The 24,472-nt window shown below is 41.6% G+C and overlaps 2 protein-coding genes across 3 annotated transcripts in view; both read left to right on the top strand.

The window, feature by feature from the left end:
- Positions 1-505: 505 nt before the first annotated feature.
- Positions 506-1,755, top strand: LOC134866489 (leucine-rich repeat-containing protein 30-like). Its single transcript, XM_063886695.1, has one exon. It carries the CDS (start codon positions 761-763, stop codon positions 1,658-1,660), a length of 900 nt encoding a protein of 299 aa, XP_063742765.1. The 5' UTR covers positions 506-760; the 3' UTR covers positions 1,661-1,755.
- Positions 1,756-7,091: 5,336 nt separating this feature from the next.
- The window catches only part of LOC134866500 (receptor-type tyrosine-protein phosphatase mu-like), a 142,919-nt gene continuing 125,538 nt past the window's right edge, over positions 7,092-24,472 (top strand). For both annotated transcript variants that reach the window (XM_063886709.1, XM_063886710.1), the window contains exon 1: positions 7,092-7,518. In XM_063886709.1, the coding sequence (XP_063742779.1) occupies positions 7,446-7,518 (73 nt within the window). In that variant the 5' untranslated portion in view covers positions 7,092-7,445. The remainder of the gene's footprint in view (positions 7,519-24,472) is intronic.

Here is a 24,472-nt window from a genome sequence, read left to right on the forward strand (position 1 = left end):
TGTCCTTTTGCACTTGAGATTAAACCAGCGCGTGCCTGTGCATACGTTTCCACTAATACCTTTAAGAACTGTTTCTTTTTTGAGAGATGGTTCAGTGTTTTCACGGCTGTCTGCTTGGTGCCATATTTCATTGGAGATGAGAGATCAAGCTGAAAGGTGCAAGGGGCCGACAGGAGAAAAAATAAAAGTGAGAAGACATTATGGTCAGCCAGAGATGGTATGTTAAATATCTTAACTATTTTAAGTGAAAATGAAATATACTCACAGTAGAGACCAGGCGAGCTAACAGAATAATGTGTGCCACGTGTGCCGGTGTATTTCGGTGTGTTATGCTATGAGATCATGGCAGTGACCTCATCTGATTGAGCTCAACCTGCGACCAATCCCCAGCTCTGCCCTCCGGTAGTGGGTGGGGAGAAGGGTGCTATCTGTGGACATGCGAAGTGACAGGACCAGCTGGTGTTTGAAATCCAGTAAGACAGGCAGTTGGTCTGGGAGACACAGACCACGAGCCCCCATAGCGCTCCGTTACAGCTGCCTGCAACTCAACTTAGTGAGAAAAACTCAGGGAGGATTCAGTGTAGCTGCTGCCAAACATCAGGAGTTCTACGACAAACCTTAACGCTGATCATGTTCTGCGTGCCTCGCTTAGGAACCCTGAACCAACGGCCATTACTCTTACCAAACCTATCATTGGTGGTGATTCAGCTAATTGGATGCTGACATCTTTGAATAGGCGATAGAAGAAACTGTGAGGACAATGGGTGGGAAGCAATCTCGCGGTTTCTCCAGCAAGGAGCTGAATGAGGTGAGTGATCGTCAACGAAGCAAAAGCACTTCCAGAGATGACCAGCCCAGCCTGTCCTCAGCTGCTGAGAGGTTCCGCAGACACACCACGGTGCACTTTGGCTACAACACCCTCAGCTTGGCCATGCGGGCGCTTGTCGAGACACCCTCTGAGCTGTGGGAGCTCCGGGAACTGCAGAAGCTAAACTTGTCCATGAACTGCCTGAGCTCTCTGCCCCCTGCCCTGGGAGCTCTGGACAATCTTGTGATCCTCAACTTGTGGGGGAACAACCTGTCCAGCCTGCCGGTGGAGATCAGCCTCCTGAAGAAGCTGCGCGTGCTCTTCGCCTGTCGAAACTGCCTGACCGAAGTCCCAGAGGAGCTGGGGCGCTGCACCCGCCTGGAGGTGCTCAGCCTGGCCAACAACCAGATCACAACCCTCCCCAACAGCTTGGGGGCCATGCACAATCTGACCAAACTCAACCTCAGCCACAACCGCATCGCTCACATCCCCACCTGCGTCTACAGCTTGAAGGGCCTGGTCTTTCTTCACCTGGCTTGCAACCGCCTGGAGACCATCGCGGACCAGGTCCAGGACTTAGTTAATCTGAAGATCCTCATCGTGGAGGGGAACAGTATACACACGCTGCCTAAGACACTGTGCTTCCTGGAGTCTTTAGAACTCCTCAATGTTGACTTCAATGACCTGCAAAATGTGCCCATGGAATTGTACCTACTCAGCAGACTCGGGAGGTTGGCCTGCCACCCGCTGGATAAAGGACTTCATATTATCCACAACCCCCTCCTCAAGCCTATCAAGGAGGTGCTGCAAGGAGGTCTCAGTGCCCTCTATAACTACCTCAAGCCCACGTGAGGGACTACTGTGTGTGTGTGTGTGAGTGTGTGAGTGCGTCTAAAAGAGTCATAATGTGATGTTGGCACAGATCTGACTCCTGGCACATGCTAGTCATGCTGTGAGTCCTTGCTGTTGTCACAAACTGATTATATAATGATCACTCGAGACCAGTACAAACATTATTTCCAGTTTTTTATGTAATGTCAAATGAATAATGAATAATAAAACAACTAGTAACTGCTGTGTCATGTCCCAACATTTGTTAATCCACAGCAAATCGGTCAGGATAAGTCTCTCCGCTCACGTAAAAATTCACAAGTCTACATTTGGGAGATGATTCCCGGCCAGTTGAAATTGTTTGGCCCGTGGCAGTGAGGGGGCGTGGGGGTGCGCTCAGCTACACATCACCACACTCTTTGTTGGATTCAGGTCATGGGGATCAGGTGTGGAAAGTCAGTGGAAAGAATGGGTGAGGGGGGCTTAAGATCTTCAAAAATAATAAACCAAAACACAACAGGGACTTAAACTCTGATTAAATGTTGTTCCACTCCATCAGATCAGAGCTGCCTGCTGGTTTCAGCTCCTCTGAGGTTGTCGCGTGTTGTCACACAAACGATGGAAAACAAAGTTCAGTGCATGATATGATTGAAAAGTGCTTCTTAAAAAAATGTGGAGTACTGCTGAACAAATGTAATTCAGTTCAAATAATTTTAAGCAAAAATATAAACACTCTTAAAGCTCAGAGCGGTTGTAGGTCGACATTTGGATTATTTTGTTACATTTTTGCAGCTTTTGCATCTGCATTTACTGGAGCACGGCAACAATCGTACATAGAATAAAGGAACAAAAGTGCTGTGAAAGGATTTAAATCTCTATCATAGTAAATGGATTGCTAAGGGTACTGCTCAAATAACTATAACTTGATATTGTTATGCAACTTCCAATGGAATCATGGACGAAAATGGTCTAATATTACACAATGGTGTCTTCCAAATTATATTTGGTGTTTGAGTTTTGTAGTTTTTAGGCGTCAACAGAGGGTTAGGGTTAGGTGTGTTCATTGGATTGCACAAAATGTTGATTAATTCCATTTTTGAACACACTTTCCATATTGTTATATTGATATCAGCTTATTATTTACTGTGATAAATCGGTGTCATTACATTTTACACTTCAACTTATATTAAGTCGCTTGCAGTCAAACTTCAGTGGTGCAGCTTCATGTTGTGAGGACATAATGTAATTGTATCTGTGCACCTTGATTTCCTATAATATACCACAAGGTTGCTGATGGTAAGATGTAGTGGTATGTGTCGACCTGCTAATGCTAGTATTTCAACTACTTAAATGTCACCACATTTAAAAAAGGTCATGAATATTTTTAACCACTTACAATTAAGATTGAATGTCTTATAGGAAAGACAGAAAAGTGACCTCTGTTGGTATGTACTTCATTCAAAGACCAGATGCACACACACACACAGACACAAAAACACACACAATAGAGAATTCCCTCATGAATAAGGCTTTGTCCCAGATAGTGATCGTGGGACATGATGTCAAATAAAGCTCCTAAAAAGATATTGCATCGATGTGAGTCAGATGGCCTGAATTCAGGTATCAGTGTTGTTTCTATTTTGGTGATGAAACAATACACAAAGACTTGTCTTCTTGTGTCAAGTGAACATTCTATTTGCAGTATGCATAAACAGAAGCATTTTCCATTAGTGACTAACCAAACCAGGGAGAGGAAACTGATGTGGAAATAGAGAATGTGATTAAAACGGTGAAAAGTGCGTGGACATATTCTATTGCTTAGCCTACCCATATGCTTTAACTGTGGTGAGGAATTAACACAACAAAAAAATCAATAAAAAAAGACATTACCAAAACAAGCAGGCTGCACTTTTACATCTTTAGATAGTAAAGGTTGCTGACCCCTAATTACATTTGTATTTATTTTATTTAATAACTAAATTACGGTCAAGGTTCCACTTTAGACTTCCAAACCGTGACCTCCAGTCAAGTAAAACACACTCCACCAATTAATTAAAATGAATCTTAGCAGTCTGGAAATCCCCTTATTCCACTGAACGGTCCTAACTCACTAGTGGTCAGCTGTACACCAGGGATCACACATGACTGCAGTTAGCAGACTTTGTAGCATTTGCTGATCCTATTTAATTGCTGCATGCTCCAATAACTTTGCTTTATAATGAGACACTGTGCAAGATATAACAACTGGGTGAGCACAGATTGGCACCCGTGTTCTTCATTCAAAGGTATTTTGCATTCATAAGCCCAAGCTTGGAAAACAGTTTGGCACCAGCGGTAGCTTCATGACTTCCCATAATGGAGGACAGCTAATCAATCCCATATTGAGCTTTTGACAATCAAGGCACGGGATAATCACAATGGAATTAAATGTTAAAATCTCTGCTGTTTGGCAGCCACATGAGGAGAGGCTTAATAAGACTTTCTTTGGAGTGCAGTTTAAGTTCTGTGATTTATTCCGTCACACTGAGACTCCTCGCGTACGGTGATTTGATTGGCATTTATTGACAAACAGCATTATACTACCACTTATGTCAATTACAACACAGTGTTATTAAGCTCATCATTCCTAAGTTTAACTGATTCAAACTGTTCCTGCAGGGAGTGATATGACCGAGAAAGGATTTGCTAAAAGCCAACACGTTCTTCCTTGGTTGGTGGTGCCTCTCCGCAATGGAATGTCAATATCAGCTATTCAAAAGCTCAGGATGTTGTTTAAAAATCAACAACGGTGAGTCACTGAAACAGTGTAGGCCACTGTCATGACCTGAGGTCTAAATATGGAGTCTTTTTTCATCCTAGCATCAGGTTTAGAGGTACCTCCTGCCATCCAATCAGAGTAATATCAAAGCGTTTCAGCAGCTTGCTTTGAGATTGCGATGAAAGTGAGCTTGTGAAAGGTTACCGGGTAAAAAAAAATCAACCTGCTGGATGGGCTAGATTTTGCTATCACATACAAGGATTCCTAGACAGGGGTAGAGTGCTTCTGAAGCTCAATATGACAAAAATACAAATAAGGGTTTGTTTGAAAAAAACAAATGATACATAGAGTTAGCTTTAACATCTACTAAACTAAAACTACATGATGTGATTAAGAGTACTGGAAAAAAAGCTGTAGAAAAATTTGAAACGGTTAGCCAAGTAGTAGGTAAAAGGGGTAAAAAAAATAGTTATCTGAAAGTAATAGATAATTAGTAGAAATAGGTGGCTAAAAGTAAAAGATAAAAGCTGTAAAATTAAGGTTAAAATAAGTAAACAAGTATTAAGTGATCATTTATTTAAATAGCTTGGCATTAAAAGTTACAGACAGAAATTGTTAGATTACAGTTATGGATAAATGGTTAAAATAAAATGAAAATTGGTTGAAATTGTTCACTAAATGCAATGGATACATGGCTTAAATTCAGATCTTGCTCCTCCAAGTAGCAGGGCTACAAGTGCAAACAAACTGATAGTTAAATAATATAAAGAAACTGCAGTAATGAGTTCTACCTTAAATGTCAAATACAGTTTAAAATAACTACAACCAAACACCTTGGTACAAAGAGGATGCTGTTGATTGAGGAGAAGGCTACTCTAGTTCATCTGGTATTTCTGTGAGAGTTTGAAAACACTGGAGTGGGATATTGTTATATTTGTTGAGCATGTCTTAGGACTGTGTTTATAAAGAACCACTGAAACACAGCCTCAATCACACACTCATAAGCCCACTTACTATCTGTCTCTGAATTCACCAGTGCAAACAATGATGCCATCCATTAATTCTTCCATCCGACTGGAGGAGTTTAAATTCTCATCAAGTCCCATGACAGCTCTACTCAGGCTGGTATTCATGCATTCCCGGCAACAGCCAAGACAATACCTTAAGACCACAAAAACACACGTGACGCTTCTATGAGATGCTACAGCCATTGTTGTATGAAGGAAAACAACAACTGGAGCCCTATATCCTTGACAACGCGAGGTCATTTTCAGACTAAATGTAAACCCGTGTCAATCTGGCTGCATTTTAATTAGCTGTGAAAACTGCTGTACAAGTGAAATCGCCATGTGTGTTTATGCATGCAAAAACAATAAGGGAATGACATTGTTTGACTTTGTCATCAGTTGCTTCTCCATCCCTTTGTTTGATATTGCTATGAGAATAAACCCAGGCTGTTTGCACTTGTCTTCTCAGATAAGACTAATTCTGGACAAATATTTGTATATATTAGTAAGGCATCATAATTAATTCATTGAGGCTGAAAAAAGTATATGTGTGTGGTGTGATGTGGCCTTGTCTTGCCAGGTCAACTAATGAAGTCCTCTTGAAGGTCAGCCTGGGTTCCCCTTTAATAGGATCAATGCATGAATCTGATCAGAGAGGGTGAACAAGGTGAACTGTGATTAAGAACACAGCAGGCAATGACTTTAAGGAAATATTAATTTAATAAAATATGGTGTCAAGTTGAGCATGAAAAAGGCTTATATTGCCTATCAGTATTATAATTAAAAAAATCACCTTCCAGTGGAGGTTGTTGAAATGCACTGTGGTTATCCATGGAAAAAGCCTTGTTTCAGCACAGTGAATGACAGGTACATTAGATGCATGAGGATTATGTTTCAAATGGTCCAATTTGTGTTGACCAAATTATTTTTGCAATCAAAATCTGACCAACTTCAGCCGATGAAGTTTGCTTAAATATTATGGGATTGTTCTTTTTAATTTTCTCTAAGCCCTTTAAATAAATGATCGTCCAGGTGGGTATTAAAGCTGAGATTTAATGTGTTTGTTTGTTTTACCTTGGAGACAGCAGCTGAAGAATAATCCCACCATATTGAAAAGCACTACAGCGTTACTCCCAAAACCTAAATATGTGTATTAGTTTTTCTATTAATGGGGTTTAACAGTTAAGTCACAAGACTTCCCTTCACAGGGATTTAGAGCTTTTAGGTTGAAGTCACCTTTAGCTAAAGTTCACATTCAAGTTGTGGCAAAGAGAAGAGATAACTCTCAATACTAAAAGATATATTGCTTTTAAAATATAATCACACAATACATAATGTATAATCAAAGGAATTAGTAGTTGAAATACTAGAATTGGCTATTATTGTCATGTTCACACATACAATAGTGTGGTGAAAGTCCCCAGACAAGGAGGAAGTAGAGCACAATTCAGCAGAACACAGTGTTATAGGGCAATATAAACATTAAAACAACTTGTATTGTTGTTAATATACGATATTAACCACTATATAACTCAGAAGATATATGGCTGTATGAGACCATTAACTTTGTATGACTACCTCAAATGAATGATGACACGTTCTTACCTGGCCCAGGTTAACTGCACCACTTCTCTCAGCTCCAGTCTCCACAGCTGGTCCAAATAAACGCCAATAGAAGGACAGTCAGGTGCGGGAGGAGGGGACGCTCCGCCTGTCACATACGCCCTCTATCGGCCACACATCGAGCGCACAGCCGCTGCTCTGTGGAGCTGCCGGACCACTCAATCCACGCGTAATTCCGGAATCAGGACTCACTCACACATTCCTCCTCCAAGTGTGGAGCAAGCCGGCAAGAAGCAGCCGTGTTCGGCAACAGAGTCCCCTCACAGCTCGACAGCAAGCCCAGGGACGGAGGAGAGGGAGAAGACACTTTAGATTCAACACTCCCCAAAAGTGTATCGGATTCAAGTTGCGTTAAAAGACAGAAGAGTTGCCAGTTAACCCCGCGGCTGGGGGTTAACGCTACCACGGCTGTGTCGACATGGATAAAGTTATCAATTGCTTGTTTGCTGCAATAACCCTGCTGTTGTCTGCACAAGGGGAAGTTTTTAAAGGTAAGGAGAATTACCTGGAAATGTTTGCACGTACTGCGCAGTCCTGATTTATGCCGAAACCGAGAGACGAATGGAGGGAAAAAGCTCTTAAACTCAGTTTTCCCACTGGTTTGTCTAATATTTAACTCAAAATGCAGAGTTTTCAACTGATATGTCGGATGTCAGTTCGCTTTTACTAATGTTTGCAGTCACAATTCATTTTAACAAATGTTTGTGACGTAAATCCGAGCATATGTCAACGTGAAAGTAAGTTACATGGAGGTGACAATAAGTCAGTTTATAACATTAGTTCCACTCACATTTGTCACATTTCGCCGCTGCTTCACTGTTACTCATGAAATGTTTGTCATCTTTTGTGCCGCCGTGCGCAACCAGCAGGTGCCTTCCTCCACCGGATCAACTCCAACGCTTGTAATTCCACAGCTGACATGAGCACATGTTTAAATGAGTTTATTTGTTTGTGTTGTGTCTAACTTTATCTTGATAAGTTGCTTTCTAATGTGATTAACCTTAAAGGATTCACTGTGCCCGCAGGTCCGCTGTTGGTTGTATACGGAGAGGCGATAAGCCACACTGAGACTTCCTGTCATTGTTTTCTCCGTGAACTGCCAGTGAACTTAATTTCTAATGTCCCTTTTACCATGTGGACATGTGTTAGTCACCTTAATGTGAAGTTCCCCACCTGAATTATAGTTAATTTGGTTGGCAGATTATGTTAGGATAGTTCTACTTCTATGCATAATGCCATATTCTTCATACTGTTTATATAGGACATGTCTGCCTTTCTCTTTTATTATAACTGCCTTGCATTGCAGAACATGCATAAATAGGTCCTATTTTGTAGAGCTGTCTGTTTGCGGTCCCCATTGAAAAAGCCATTTTAATTAAATTGATTTGTATACAAGTACACTTTTAATTGAACTGACCTTGCAATCTGAGAATACAGTTTTTGAAATATTTTTTAAAAGTGTTTGCTTTGGAACATTTCTTTGGAGTTTCACTGCAAATATGATTAATTGGTTCTTCCACTGAATGACTGGTTGTTGCTGCACACTTCAGACACAAACACAATACTCCTAAATGAATGATATTCATACAAGGGCACCTTCATTTGGAATAGGTCTATTCAAAGCTTTGTGGAGAAAGAAAAGTTCATTAGCAGCAGATAGGGATTTGACTAAATTAGTGAAATTATAGAGCAGGCTTTCACAGTCATTGTAATGGCCATAGATGGCTCAAGGGGACTAGACATTTTAATTTAGTCCCTAAAGGGACATTTCTTCTGTCTCCACAATGGCATTATCTATGTGGAAAAAGGCACATTAGCCCGTATTCATGCCAATCAATATAGACAATGAATGCCCAGTCTGGGGGTGCTCCATACTGCCAATACAATCAGAGTTGCATTAAAAACGTGTGTCAAAAATATGGCCCCCCGTCTGAATGTGTGTTTGATTTAAAATCCTGCTTAGCCTCTGAGGAAGCAGTGTGTGAGGTGAAGTTGTTGTGGGAAGTGTGGCTTCACATAAAGCTGGATGATGTGGGATTCAACAGACAGCTGATGCATTTTGCAGACAGCCTGTTGGGGGCAGCATGGCACACATATAATATGATACCCAGATGATGAAGCCAAGCTGCTCTGAGCGGAGGACCGAGAGTCAGACACATGGATCACAATTTAGATGCACTTTGCAAACTTTGTGTCAAAATTTCCGTTTGATCACCACTCTGATTTAACAAAACAACTAAGCTGCTAAAGAAATCACATTTGTGTTTTATTTGTGCATCCCCACTTTCTTTAAACTGCTCCTATCTTTTTTTCTTAGGAGAACTGGTATATTTAGAGACCTACAGAAGATATATTTAAAAGGTTTCATTATAAATAAACTGTTTTAATCAAGCAGTATGAACGCAAAGGGTCAATATTAGTGGCTGAGAACTCTTACCCTGCAGCTCAAAGTATTCCCAGTCCATTTTTGTTTGAGGTTCATCAATCTTGCCCGCTGGCAGCCTCAGGACTGGGAGATTTATTGGAGTGGGCTGCTCTGTAGGGCTCCCAGTGGTGCCCAAACCATCGATAAATGCTCTCCTAATTGCATGAGTGTGTGTGTAAATATGTAAACCAGGAGTTAAATCAATTGCATGTGTGTTGCTCTCTCTGGCTAGGTGACAGTTTAGCCACACAAGGATGAGAGAGACGAAGGCTAAATTTGAGCCTGTGCATATGGCTCGGGACATTTGTTATGGAGAGTATGTGATAACAGCTCATGTGATAATTAGATCACTGAGGTAACCAGAGTAGCCCTCTACTTCAGTGCGCCTTGTGACTGTGCAGCCTCACAGAGAAACAGTCCTTTGGTGGTCTTTTAATTTACCCGTAAAACACTCCATAATCAGCATCACGCTGTATCAGTTTCATCTTTTTTCCTTTTTGTGAACTTGTTTATGCACCTGCTTATGTGCTCTCAGTGGCATGGTAGAAATGAACTGCTCTCTTTTTTTCTCCCCCTGTTGCATCCACAATGCCCACTGGATGCTCCAGGTTCAGAGAGAAAGCAAACACTATAAATCACATGTTGTGTATGGCCAGTGCTTCTGTTTTATACATTATGAGGAAAGGCTTCTTTTTTCTTTCTTTTTTTCCAAGAGGTCTGGCCTTTGATATCTCTACTCTTTTTTTTTTTCCCCGAGCACATTAAATTCCAGGGAGCTCCGCGCTTTGTTATGTTTACCACCTTTTCCAACAGCCATAAAACCTGCCTTGTTTTCTGATAGGGGTGACTCGTGTGTAGAGAATAATGCCCGTGCTTTGAGTGTAGTGCTGTAGTTTGTCATTTCAGAGTGACTGCCGCTGATAGCGTCCTGGTTGACCGATCCTGATTGCCATCCAGGTAGTGACTAAGGTGTAAAACAACACATTGGCTGCTGGGGAAGATAAACCGCAATGCATTTGAAGTCTGGCAACAATTTAGATAAAGTTTTTCACTTATGAAATGTTTCTTTTCCCCCCCAGCTGACTCTGATTTAATAGAGACTTTTCCCGAAAGGTGTCCTGAAGGGTGGCAGTTTTCTTTGTTTGAGCCAGTGGAGAATGAAATTAAATATGCATGTTTTTTTTCTCCCCTTCTGCTCGATGGCTTCAACCAATGTTGAGGGAGAGAAAGGCTCCATGGTGATTGATGATAGTACAAAGCGGAAAGTGAGGTGTCTACATTCTTCTGTAACTTTGCTTTTCAGACACTTTTATTATGATGATAATGAAGGCGGTGGAAACGCATGGATTTACTGAAGCTGTTCAAATACTGCGGGTACATGTGTGCTTTCTGAGAAAAGGGTCTGCTGAGGGCTGTCTTAAGACTGATCATAGCTGGTAGACACGTGGGGTGTGTCACTTTAAAAACATACTTTTAAGAACTTGCAAATATTAAGTGCTGCTGTATAGACCTGAGTATTTGTTTGAACTGTAAGACTGACAGGAGTACTATCCATTTTCACGAGTAGAGAAGTCTATGTGTGAAAAATAAAATCACTGCAGTCTGCTTTCTAAGTCGACCTTATTTTATATGAGCTGTTTCTGTGTATCTCAGTTCTATACCCAAGAACAAACAACATTACAACACTTATTAAGGGAAATTTCATCCTAAACACTCAAACAAAAATGCACTATTGGTCCATTCATCTTTTTGCCACACATTTTTGTATCACGTAAAGAGATTTCCAGTTTACATTGCACAATCTGCTATTAAGCATATGCAGCCCATGTCAGAACCTATTGTCCTTTTTTCTAAACCATTGATCAAAAACATGTTTTTTTTTTCTTAGGAAATTCATGATACACAAGCAGGAGATCTAATGTTTTGATATCCCCATTAGACTTATTATATCAGAATAACAAAACATGTTGCATTCTGAGTGAAGGGCACGCAGCTTGACGCATTATTCAGCTTTGTTTCGATGGGAAAAGTCAGCATCTGTTCCCTGGTAGTTGCCACAAGGCATTCTTGGAAATGGTGGGAAATCAGAAACAGAAGAAGCAGATAAGGGAGGTTGAGGAAGTCGACACGCCAAAAAAAAGTCAACAATATTTCATCACAGAATAGCGACCCGAGAAAACCTTAAGATCACAGATTGATGATGCATGGTGGTGCAAGAGAAAGCAAGGGTTTATATTCACATTTTTTGGACGCAGCAGGTTATATCCCTAGAGCTCACGCACAATCTCCTGTAGAAACTTTATTCAAAGAGATTGAGACAAAAAGATGTTCGCGTTACACAACTCTACTCACACATTAGGTTATAATTGTTTCCTTCAAGGATCTGTATGACATCGGGGTAATGGGCAATGTCTAATAAAGTGGTATTATACCTTGGCTTAAGGTACCAATGCAGAATGCAGTCTATTTGCACAGTGACACATTATTGGTTGTCTCTCGACTGAAGCACATGGATTTAAAATGACACTGACTTCTTCCTGACTCTCAGCGTTAATCTGGAGGTGTTTTAAGATGCAAGCAGATGAACAGTGCTTAAAGTGTAGCGCTTTCACTATGCAGACCCCAATTGAATGGGCACAGAAGGTAAACACAATGTAAATGTAATTTGCTAATAAGACTGGACTTGATGCTTCTTTGGCCTTTACTCTTTAGGATGATGTCTGCAAATCACATGTGAGCTACAGCGCATGTTTATTAAGCTGGCAATGAAACACTGACACACACACATCCCTTAAGCTAGTTGAGCTAGAAGAGTTTCTTCCATTTTTTAAATAAAACAAATCTGTAAGCAAGGCATTGACGTTGTTGACTCTAAAAAGGATGACTCAATGTGATTTCAGTGAGACTTTTTTTGAACTCCTCACCTTTCTCTGCCTTACAGTGCTTTTGTTTTGAATTTCTATCGTCATATAATCATTTTGATTTCAATTCTTTCCAAGCAATGACCACAAGGCATCAGCTGACACTTTGAGTGAAACGCATGATAATTTGGACAGTCAGATGATTGACCTGGCCCGTCATGACATTCCTCTGTTGACCAAAACAAACTCTTTGGGAGCTTCCTCTGTATGTTTAAGATCATTGTCCTGCTGCATTGTCCTGAGATGAGGGGGGCTTCATATAAAAAAGCTATGATTCCCATCATGAGTGTTTAATTAAAGCTCAATTAAGGCCTTAAAGCTTAAATTATATCTGAAAGCACTTTGAAATAAAACAAAGACTCTGAAGTTAAAGTGCTGGAGCCCACATAACAACAAACATGTGACAGTCCCACTGTACTCTCACTCTCACTCTGTAAGTATGGAAATTGGTTAAGTGCTGCCATATCGCTGGCACTTTCAAGCAAAAAGAAAGTGACTCAAAGTCTACCAACATGGTTCATCATCTTCATATCCTGGAGTGCCACTCCACATTCAATCATTAGCTGTTGATTACCAAGTGATTTTATTTACATTCTTGAGAGGCGGTAATAGTTTGAAGTTTGCTCTTGAGGCCACTGATGTGGCTATGTTATCCGGGAGCTCTGCAGCGGAATGATAATTGGCCTTGAGATGTGACTGTGTGAAGGATGCTGGACAAACAGAAATGCTCTAATTATACACAGCTCCTTCTTCAAATGAAGAGGATAAAAGCTAATGAATCGCACACAGGCCAGCGCAGGGGCTGCCTAATGAAGAGAGAGAGTGTGTGTGTGTGTGTGTGTGTGTGTGTGTGTGTGTGTGTGTTTGTGTGTTGCCTGAACAATTCTGTGATCTCATCACCATGTCTGAGGGAAAAAAAATAAACTTGTGTGGAAAAACAACTTACTATGCAGCGCATCATGTTTACCGGAGTCTGCATTCGTTGTAGGTGGCTCGGAGTCCAGGCACGCAGGAAACTCTCACTAATTAATGCTCCAAGGGTCTCAATTGTTATTAATGGTGACGAGGAGGAGGAGGGGAACGGGGGAAGAGTAGGAAAGGCAGTTTAAATCAGGACATTACTGTGCATCTGCTCAATTAATTGTAAGGCCTTATATCTGCAGACCAGCATCGATGTAAGCTCACTTTTATTGAACATTTTTAAAGCATTTTATTATTTGAAAAATGTTCTCTGTGTCCAATGACTGACAGTTGCACCAATGGTTTAACACTAAAGATGAAATTGACCCCGACCCTGTCACATTCCTCGCTTATCTTCGAAACCCGCTGTTCAATCAGCTGGTTCTCTATTCAGCATTGTCACCTATAACCGAGGGGTTATTATGTGGACTGAAATTGATTCTGATGGAGCACACTTTGATATTTGGAACAGGTGAGCGTATAGCCTTGACCTCGAGCGTGAAGCTTTAATTTCAAGTCTGTCAAATAAAACTCCCACCACTGCTTTTGATGCCACAGACACCTCGCTGAGAAGGTGCAAAGTTACTTGTGTCATTTCATGAATAACTCAAGTTGCCTCCTTCACGGGACAAGTGCACTCGCTAACTTGGAGGAGACTCTGGCGTGCCAGGAAGCTGTCTCGACGTAGGCTGCAGCTCCTCACACAACTGGTGGCAGTGTAGGTGGTTGCAGTGAGAGGAAGAGGAGGGGGGGCGGAGGGGCGGACTGCTACTGCTGTTTCACCTTGTCTCCTGTTATTTATTAGGCTTATGTCAAGGCTTAGGCAGTAGGCAGGTGTACATCCCCTCCTCCTCTTCTCCCCCGTCCGGGCCTTATGAGTATAACCAGGGGCAAAATTCTCCATTACTGTCAGTCTGAATCTGTTGCCGTCACATTAGCGCACGTCATGCAGTCATTAATGCATTAGGCCCTTGTTTGAGTGCTGGTTATTTGCATTGGCTTTTACAACGTCTATTTGCCCTTGTGCTAAAAAGCTGCCTTGGCTGAACTTATTGACCATTTAACTGTTCAATAATGAAGCGATCCCCGAGGATGAATTAGCTCTCAGTGGTCGTGTTGAATAACGGTTATAAGGACGTGAACAAAATGAACTATCATGTACACTTTCATGGCCTTTTGAGAGGAACATATTGCACAACTTTATTTACCTTCTCTCTATCTTTATAATGCAGCTGTATCCTCTCACAGTATGGTCTCACCGCTAACAGTTGAGTACACCATTATCCACCCTTGTCCTCCACTTCTTCCTCCCAAAGCAGAATGTACCTGATTATACTCCTATCGGTCACACTCTGGCACCTATTTGCAGGCTGTTATCTGTTTGCGGTGGAGACTCCTCGGGGAAGCGTACAGCCGATAAGAGACTGTTGTTCTGTAAACAGCCCTCTGACCTCCTCAGGCTTGGCTCGGCTCCTTTTCATATGGGTCTCTTTTGTGTTGGCCCTCGGAGCTCAAACCTCCGCGTGACTGATTCCCCAGGGAAAGGTTTAATGGCATTACTATACGCTCCGCACGGCACAGGCTGGTCACTCCGGAGCTGTCTGAGCCAGGGGGGGGGGGGGGTGTCAGTGTTGCAGAAAAGATGTACTGTTGCTGAACATTCGGTAAACGAGGATGATAATGTGATTAACCTATTTATGCCCTTAAACTGCTACTGGGAATGGAATTATCTGATGGTTTTCCTTGAATGTCAATCACTATTCTTTGTGGCTTATCGCAACATAAACTGTATTCTCACTTGTGCTTGTCCTTGTGACAGTCTGTTAACTCACTGAAATCTGACAAGTGCATTGCACACGGCTATCAAAGACAATCGGTCCGTTCCTCAGTTTTTAACACGTTCCTTGTTCAATTTGCGAGTGTTTCTGAGCAAACAATGCATTGAAAATCAGTAGCCATGGGCTGTACCGCAGCGATCTGTTGTACTAAATCACGTTGGTGCTAAACATTGCTTCATCCAAAACGACTATTGAGACGCACAGCTGCAGGGCCCTTGTTAAAGAAAGAGCAAACACAAACAATAAATGGAAAAGATGATGCTTGGCTTGAAGCTTGACTCCCACCCTGTAATCAGACTTTGTCACACTAAAGAAATTATAGGGCACCGGAGTCATTAGAAGTGTGGGTGCATTGTGAAGTTGAAAACACATGTTTTTGGAATAATGCACATCAGAATAAACAAACCGGTGCAAATCTGACAAGTTGATTGTAATGATAGTTCGCTACCACCCGGGAGGATGCTTTCAGTTCAATGTGATGTCTTGGAGACTTATTGGTATCAGGGCAAAGGAGTAATTAATGTAGGACGCCTCTAGCATCAGATGGTTTTCCAGGATTGTTATCATCAGTTCGACTGCCACAGCCACAGTATCATGAAAAATAGCACTCTAAATAAACGAGTTAGAGCAGAATTAACATATTTCGTAAAAGCTATTAAAGTGAAGTCTTAATTTGTTTGTTTTTTTACTTTAAAAGCAGTTCATCCAATTCTCTTTCTGCACTCGACAGCCTCAAGAACTGCAAATAAAATGCTCCGAGTGTGGAAATCTTTTCCCTCTGCCGAAGCGATGGTTTGCCTCAAATGCAAACACATCTTTCCCCTTTTCTACTATTCTTTGAGCAATTCCCAAGGCTAACTGAGAAATTCCCTTTTGCCGTCCCTGGATCTCTAAATGGGGCATTATTCATAATAGGATCCTCAGCTAAAGGGAGGCAGTAGAGACATTTATAAGGAGGAGACAGGGACAAGATTCACTTCAAAAGCATATTTTATAGTCAAGTGTCACCACAGTCTTTTTTCCATTTGCTATGGTATTGGCTACTGTACTCCAAAATGTGATCTTGTGTAGCAGTCAGCGTGATGCCACCTAGTATAAAACACAACATAAAGAAAGAATGGAGGCATCAAACTTCAACTGCTACACCTAAATTATTTCTTTGTTTTCGATGACTTGATATTGTACTGCTCAACATGACATTGGTGTCTGTAATCCTAATTTAAAGGTGAAACACAGTCAAAGAAATGGAAGGAAAGCGAGACAAAAAATACATACTTAACCTAAAAATATTTCTATGTCATTTCTTTGCTGGTCATGCAGTGTATTTCTATTTGTAATGGTCCATTTCCGTTCTCTTGTGTAATTGGTTATTAGTAGTCTCCCTCATGCGTTCAGGAAGGAAAAACTGCTAGCTGTTGGTTAGCGTGTTGCTAGCTAACATCTGTACCTAAACAGAGACGAAAACAAAGCTTGACTCACCAGAGAGACTTAAACTAGATATTTTTATATCAAATGTATTTTTTACATCTTGTGTGGTTAGAATTAGTATCCTTATTAGTAACATAACCTTATATTGCTCATTACCTTCCATAGTTTTTAGCTGCTCTAATGAAATTGTGTTTAATTTTCACATAAAAATTGCTGTCAAGTAGCTTCAATATATATAACTGTAGATATAAAACTGTTTCAAGACTCGGATGTTTTGTCCTGAAATGTAGAATTGCCTGTATTTCAGCTTACAAACACCACCAGATGACGTGTTTAATGATAACTCTCCCGGCCTTTCTATAGACAGCGTGCAGTCTTGAGGTTTCGAGTAAGATTTTCTCATTCTTTGCACCAAGTTAACCTCTTAACAGCAATTAAAAAAAATCAATATCTCTCACAATTCTCATTTATTTAGTCAGTTAGGTGTAGACTACAAGTCTTTTAACAAATTGCCATGGTTGCCTTTGAGAGTATGCAGCATGTATTACCCTCTTTTCTACATCACATCGGATGCAGCCAACATATTTAATTTCAGTGCCAGGTCTTATATTCATCATGTCCATGTTAGCTTGATAACTTAAATTAAATCCTTTATTAAATAAAATAAATTCCTCTTTACAGTCGAGAACGGCACCATACTGAAAGCATTTCTTCTTTTTTAAATTAGATATGTAGAACTTTACTCAACTAGAGACGGACATTACTGGACAGGGTGGTGCTGCACAAAGTTTATTTTAGGGAAACCATAGGAAACTTTTCTGGAATATAAACAAGAGCAGAATTAAGTGTTCATATCTGTGCATTTTTGATACACCCGTGCCTGCCTTGGACATGTCAGTTTTGGCATCCACAGCCTTTTTGAGTTGCTGGGAAGTTACAGCAGCATCAAACAGTGCAGATCCGGATTGCAGTGGCCTGGTGAGGCAGAGGCACATGGCCTCGCTTCAGAGGATGAATAATTCAGTCACATGAGCCCAGACTTCTCGCAGTGAGACTAATATTCAGCAGCACCTGTGTGTCTGAAAATCTCTCCCCTTCAACCCACCAGGTTACTTTCCCTTGGGAAAACCTCACCCCTGTATCACCCCAGCTATGCTTTCTCCAAAAACTGTAGTAGCAGTGCAGTGGCAGAACAGCATAGAGGAAACCGCTCATTGTACAGTATGCTGCAGCGTGAATGGACTCAGACGGTGGGAACATATAGGGCTGGGCATTGAACGTCAAAACTTTTTTTGTGTACCAACAGAGATTTGTTTATGGCACCAAATCAAAAACAATCAGGCACTGATCGGACAAACTCTTGTTACTTTGTCTATGATCCTATGCTTTTAGATTTAATCAACATTTTGACGGATGAGAAAACACTTTCCCCATAGTCCATTTGCTAGCTGTCATTTAATATCATATGGTCTTCATGCTATGGTCAAATGAGTTCGCACAGTTGTCATTTACTTAAAAAAGTACTGTGTGCACTACTCGTCTGTGTTAACTTAAAATCTGAGGTCCATGCATTTATGGCTGAGAACAGTTTCTAAATTACTTAATAAACTGCTGTTTCCAAAGTCAATAATGATCTATAAACATTCTGCAGATGATACAATTTTGACAAAGTTAACGAGTGTTGGTTTGCGTTAGAGTGGTCTTTGTACCATAACTTTAGTGTCATTTGGTACTATTATAGAACATTCTCCAACCAAACAAGATGCACACACTGCCGCTGATCAACTCCTGGTTAAATATCTTGTTTTTCTGTTGGTTTGGACACATTTTTGCTCATTGTTTCATGCGTAACAATTGTCATAGCTACCTTGACTTTAGTTCGAGATCAACATGCTGAATTTACTCGCATTTCTTTCCCCTGCTTTCCATTATTCTACATTTCGTCATTCAGCCTTCATTTCTATAATTATCTGAACAAAAGGCGCACAAGCCTTGACAGATCAGCTGTGGCCAAACATGCGTGAGTGTAGGCGTCTGTGTTTATAGTGTATGTGTCTGACAGTCCACATGTGTGCAGCCGGATGTGTGTGGTAGCCAGTGTTGGTATTTCGTGGCTGTGTGTATGTGGTGTGGTTTCCTCCTTCGTCCCTGTGAGTCAGGTAGCACACCCATCTCAGGCTTATTATCAGGGATGTGACAGAAGGCGGCAGGCAGCAGCAGCAGCAGCGATGCCTTAATGAAACCTGGGCCCTGGCTAATTGGAGACACCGTAGCGTGAGGGAATGAGGGAGGCAGTAACCACACTGGCAAGACGTAAGGAGGGGACAGCGGGTCCAGGGCCTCACACCATTAAATTAAGCCTGTCATGCTCATTTGTAGAACACACAGAAGGAGGGAACACCTACACTCTTATCAAAAATGTGAAACTCCCCGCTGGTTGAGCAAAGATAGCCGCTGTAACCACATTTTCTCCTCAACGGAGTTTTCCCTTTCAATCTTCTCCGTTTTCATGATACCTTGGAAAATGTTCCTCTTTTTTCTCACTCTATAAGAACTAGGTTTGGCCATGATGAACCATGGCTCCTCTATTCTTGGTACAGTTCTTTTGCTTTACATTTATTTCAGTAGCATTAGTGAGTTGTGCTTTTCAAAAGAGAGAATAAAGTGAATCATTTTAATTATGCATCCTTACATGCAATACACTTTTTTTCTGCTTCAGCTTTGTTTAGCCTTGTATGTCGAACAACAGGAAACTGTAGAGTGGATACCACAATATGTTTAAGCATTAGCATAACATTAAGCATTGGCCAGTAATTGCTTTTCATGGCCACCCGTGCCACTTAGGCATACATTTGAAAAAATATAATAATGCATTTCCTGTTTGTGTCTGTATTAGAGATGAGGAAAAAGCAGTTATTCCTAGTATTTGCAGCCTTGTTAACATTTATTCATTGCCTTTTTTAAATCAATATTCATTTGAGTTGTTTGTTGCAACAACAATACATTGGAGATGAAAAAATAAATAAACACAAATTATTAAAAGAAGTAATACATAATGTTGTGTAACATTGATTATCAAGAGTATAATGAACTCTGCAGACATTTCACACAAATATCTCCAAACTTGGATAAATATCTGCACCACCAGAGGTGTTAATGTGTTTCGTTTGTCATTTGGATTAGACAACCTTTAGAGCGTGGACTGGAAGGCAGTGCCGGAGGTTGTCGTCAGTTCTTCCTGCCCCGGTTATCTAAGGCTGCTGCCTCACAGAAAGCCAGTTTGGCTTCCTTATGTCAACCAGAGCTTAAGGGCTCCTTCCGGGTGTCAGAGCTGACCTTTCTCTATTGGTAGGAGGGGTAACGTACAGCCGGCCTCTATCTGTCATGCCCCCAGCTGTGTTTATGCCCCGGAAAGGACCACAGGGGGCTTCTCAAATGTTATGTTTGAGTAATAGCAAATGAGGTACAGTACGAGTTGTGTTGCTCAGCCGGTCTCATGCTCATACTGATGGGCCTTACTCGCCCCATTTATTTCCAGCAGCAATCATTATCTGTCATTGAAATTCTGAATTATACAAGCCATTTAAAAGTTCATTATGAAAAACCACTTACTTTAACATATCGCCAGCGTTTCCATTAAGTTAAAGAACTGTGTAAAGGAGCGATTGCTTCGCAGCTTAAGGAAGATTAATCCAGAGACTAAAAGGTGTTCCAATCCCCGTCTATCCTCTATCTCCACTGGTTCACATCTGAGGCTATAAGCTCACCCGTCCCAAAAGATCGCGATGAAAGAGCCGGGTGCTTTGACCATGTTGTTTTAGACTCGTACATGTAATGACCTGATCAAACATCCTCTGTGCTCATGGGCTGACAAATACCAAAACACATCAGATTTCCTTCTACTTCACTTCTCTCCTCCTGTGACAGATCTAGCCCAAGTCTGTGATCCGGCTGTCCTCGACGACATGGGGAGATCAAAGCAGGCAAAAACATTTACATAAAAGATTATGTATAAATTGTAATTAGCGCCTTCCTCGGCAGCGACAACAGAAAGTGTGATTTTTGACTGGAAGATGAAACGAAGGTGGAGCGAGATTAATAATAACCAGGTCTAAGCTTTAGTGTCACATTTTTAATTGAAGAAATCCCCAGAGATTGTCCGGCATTTCCACGAGCACCTGAAGATTTGGATTAGTCTTATTAATTTTTTGTTAATGCATTCATGCACATTCATTTTCTCCAAGATAATTACGTGTTTTACTTTGGTGGTTCCTAATTTCATATGCCCAAGTGTACCAGCTGTGCATATGTTTTGAACATACTCTCCTTAACTGCAAAAATAAAGACCAAATGAGGTTATTTTACCCTCCAAATTCTATTCAATATCATGTGTAGTTGTTGTTTCACATCAAGGTACGACACTGTGATTTAGAGTGAATGATGCAAGATTATTGCTCTGGGCGAAAATGGATTTTGCTACACTCTGGTACAGTGGGTGCCATATTTATTGCATGTGTAGAATTTTTTCTGAAGATGTGTCAATTGGTAAAGCTGAAAGAGAAATCTTTGTAATGCGTCTGTGCTACAGCATGTCATTAGAGGCAATTTCCCCTCCAAAAAGAGGGTCAGCAGAGTGGGTCACATTGTTTTGTGGGCTCATTGGACTATTATCTAGAATCGTGGAAGAAGACAATTTTTGAAATTACATTCTAATCGTTATAAGTAGCACAGCGAGGTGGAAGTTCATCTTGCACACTTGTAAAAGGGTACTATTTTCAGAAATTAAATGGGACGCCCTCGGATGTGCGCACCTTATCACATACTAATACACTCGCACACACTGTGGAGCGGTGACAGTGGCGAGGCACAGAGGCTTATCCTCCTGTGGGAGGAGCTGACATTTACTCTGAAAATTCACCTTTGGTTTCTGCCTCTGGATTTATGATATCACTCTTATCTAGATTCCATCGCAATTTTTCATTACCGTCGTACTCTAGCAGTGTGTGACTTTCTGTCATGGCTTGTAAGATTTGCCCTCCGAGAGTTAAAGATGGAGTTGTCTGAATAGTTTGGTCTTGCATCGCTGATGTTTCTTAAAAAGAGCACTATATGTTATCATAGGAAAGATAGGCATTGACATTTTAGATGTGTGCCTGTGTTAAGGCCTTTTGCGAGGATGTTGGACTGTATGCCAGACAATCTGCCGGCTGCAGTGGAGGAACATTCAGACCCTGCGCTTAATTAATGTTTCGCCCGAGTTGCTCCAATTCTGCCAATCCCCTTATTCCAGGAGGGATATTATCCTTTGGCCGTTAATACGTTTTTAAACATCTTTTCAATGTACTTGGGAATATGTAGAGATTTGCTTAACATATTTAATATTTCTACACTATTGCTCTCATAGGAGAAAGTCAACAGAAGCTGTCTTGCAGGCGTGATTTTCAAGGAAGAACTTGGATGTGGAGTCCTTTCCTTCCTCATTTCTGTTCTTGAAAAAGACATAATACTCCTTGGATAAAAAAATGTCTCGAATCGCATGATGTAGTTAGGACTTGTGAGAAGAGAAGAGTCTCACAGCACCGAGCCAGTCAGCTGACCGAGGCCTTTTGTTGTCTAATTTCTTGAAATGAATTTGATGTAAAATGACTCCCACTTTGGATCCAGAGACGGGCTGTATTCCACCTCAGTGGCCCTGCATGATGTTAATGCCCCCTAATATCTGGCAGCCCACACTCTGATACTCGGTATAATGAGGAAAACACTTGAAATACAGATAATTCCTCCAAACATGCGTGCTGTATTAGGCAGATCACGTTTTGTTGTTGCGAGGTCTGGAACAAACGAGTGAATTTTGGTGCCAACAAAACACTGACAAATTGACTGGAGATCTCATAAATGATACCAGGCATGGCTAACGGGCTGCAATAATCCCATGTCCTCTGAGGGAGAGAGAAGTATAATATACAAGGTTTTTGCAGACTCCTATTCTGCCAATCAACTTGGTAAGATGGTGATGGTTTGAAATGTTAAGGATCTGTCACTTTAACCATTGAAAGACAAGGAGGTACAGTGAGTTTAACATTATACACAATAACATTTGCTTTTAGATGATTTAAACCGAATTGATTTAGTAGAAATCCCAACCTAGCTTACAACACATGACAAATCCGTGTCTTTGACGTATTATCTTTCTTTTAGGGGCAACTCCAGCTTAAAGACGTTTAGTCCAAAATCAGATTGATGTACTTTGGTTTCTAAATTTGGTGAAAAAGGTAAAACGTTTTTTACAACCTAAGGCCCCTTATTGTATTAACCACTGTCTATATTTTGCATCTACAGAAATAATCATTGAAATCTAACTTTTGAACCTTTTTATACTACCAGCTTTAAAAAATTTAACCAGATTATCATCAAGTAAATCCTTGTTGTGAAGCTTCTAGTCCTATGTATGGTGTCACCATGGCCAATAAAACCAGCTGTAGACCTGCCGTGTTCAGGGCATGTTCTCCTCACGCTAATGTAGCTGTAGCCTGAGGACATGGCGTCGGCCTCCGGAGGCTGGGTATCTCCGGCGTACAGACAGATCTGCGGAGACAGGGAACACTTGAGAAGACGGATACCTCAGCCAGGCGCCTGTTGCCATTTAACAGTCTTATCCTGCTCTGAACTGACATTTCTATTTTACCATGCAATGCCCGACTCATTGCCCTCGCTCTGCTGCTGTCGCCGTGAACTTGTGTACAAAACAAAAACATGGGGATTCTAGATGTGATGGCGGGGAAGGAAAGCTTTAAACTGAACCTGTAGCCTCACAGCACATATGCCTTTGAGTTGTCCTTCTTCTGCAGTCAGCCAGACTTTGCAAAAAGTGCGATGCAGCCTTGCTCCCAAGGGGGGGAACGGTGAGCCTGATGAGCTCCCTGTGGCCCTGCCAGGTGCTTCTGGTGGAGTCACGGGGGCCGGGCAGACCTGCAGTACCACGGGAGGGAGGATTGACATGATAACATAGCCTACCGACTCGGAGCGCCACCCGGCAGCACGACCACACAGCTTAATCCTTTCTCTCCACCAGGGCAGAGCCGTAACACTCGTTCCCCTCCTCGCTCAATCCTCTGACAAACAAGGGGTTTTTGTCAGCCACGAGGGCTGTTGCATCCCTCTCACTCCATGCCAACGGAAGCACTATTACTGCTTGCCAATGCCCCTGGAAAAAAAGAATACCCAATATGCATATTATTCTAATACTAGCCGTCAGTGCCTGGAATTACTCGGCATGATAGCATAATGAATGCCGTGCCTTGTAGGTTTCTACATAAAGCTGTTTTTGCCACTCGGATGAATAATTCATGCTAGCCCAGAGGCAATGAATCAACCAGCCAAGAACTAAGAAAAATTAGCCACCAATTAGTGTTTATTTATGGGGATAGCGTGGTTTTTTTTTTCTCAGTCTCTGAGCAAAAATATATATGCAAAGTAAAGTTTCGGGGACCCCTCTGACCTTGGGAATACAGATGAGCAGAAGGGAGTGGAGGGAAAGAGGGCTGTTGGATGAATCAGATGACCCCCAATTCTCCACTGCCCCCCCTCTCTCAGCCGGGGTTATCAGACTCTGTAACTGCGGCCTCCAGACATACAGTATCAGAGTCAGCGTCTCAAAGCAGATTGATCTAATCTCCCCAAACATGATGTGTAAGGAACTTGTGTTGACTGAACGGATGTGATGTGCGGTTTTAATGTTGCTACATGTGAGTTAAACCTCTGTCTCCTTGGAGCGTGCAGCCCCCACCTCCGCCATCATCTCCTCCAATCCCGCCCCCCCCAGGCATTTCCTAGCCCAGCACTCTGGCAGCCGGCCCAGATACATTGGTAGTCG

The sequence above is a fragment of the Eleginops maclovinus genome, chromosome 6, assembly GCF_036324505.1.
Source record: "Eleginops maclovinus isolate JMC-PN-2008 ecotype Puerto Natales chromosome 6, JC_Emac_rtc_rv5, whole genome shotgun sequence".
Lineage (NCBI taxonomy): Eukaryota > Metazoa > Chordata > Actinopteri > Perciformes > Eleginopidae > Eleginops > Eleginops maclovinus.

Coding starts and splice junctions, on each gene's coding strand:
- LOC134866489 (XM_063886695.1), top strand. CDS start 761: ATGGGTGGGAAGCAATCTCGCGGTTTCTCCAGCAAGGAGCTGAATGAG.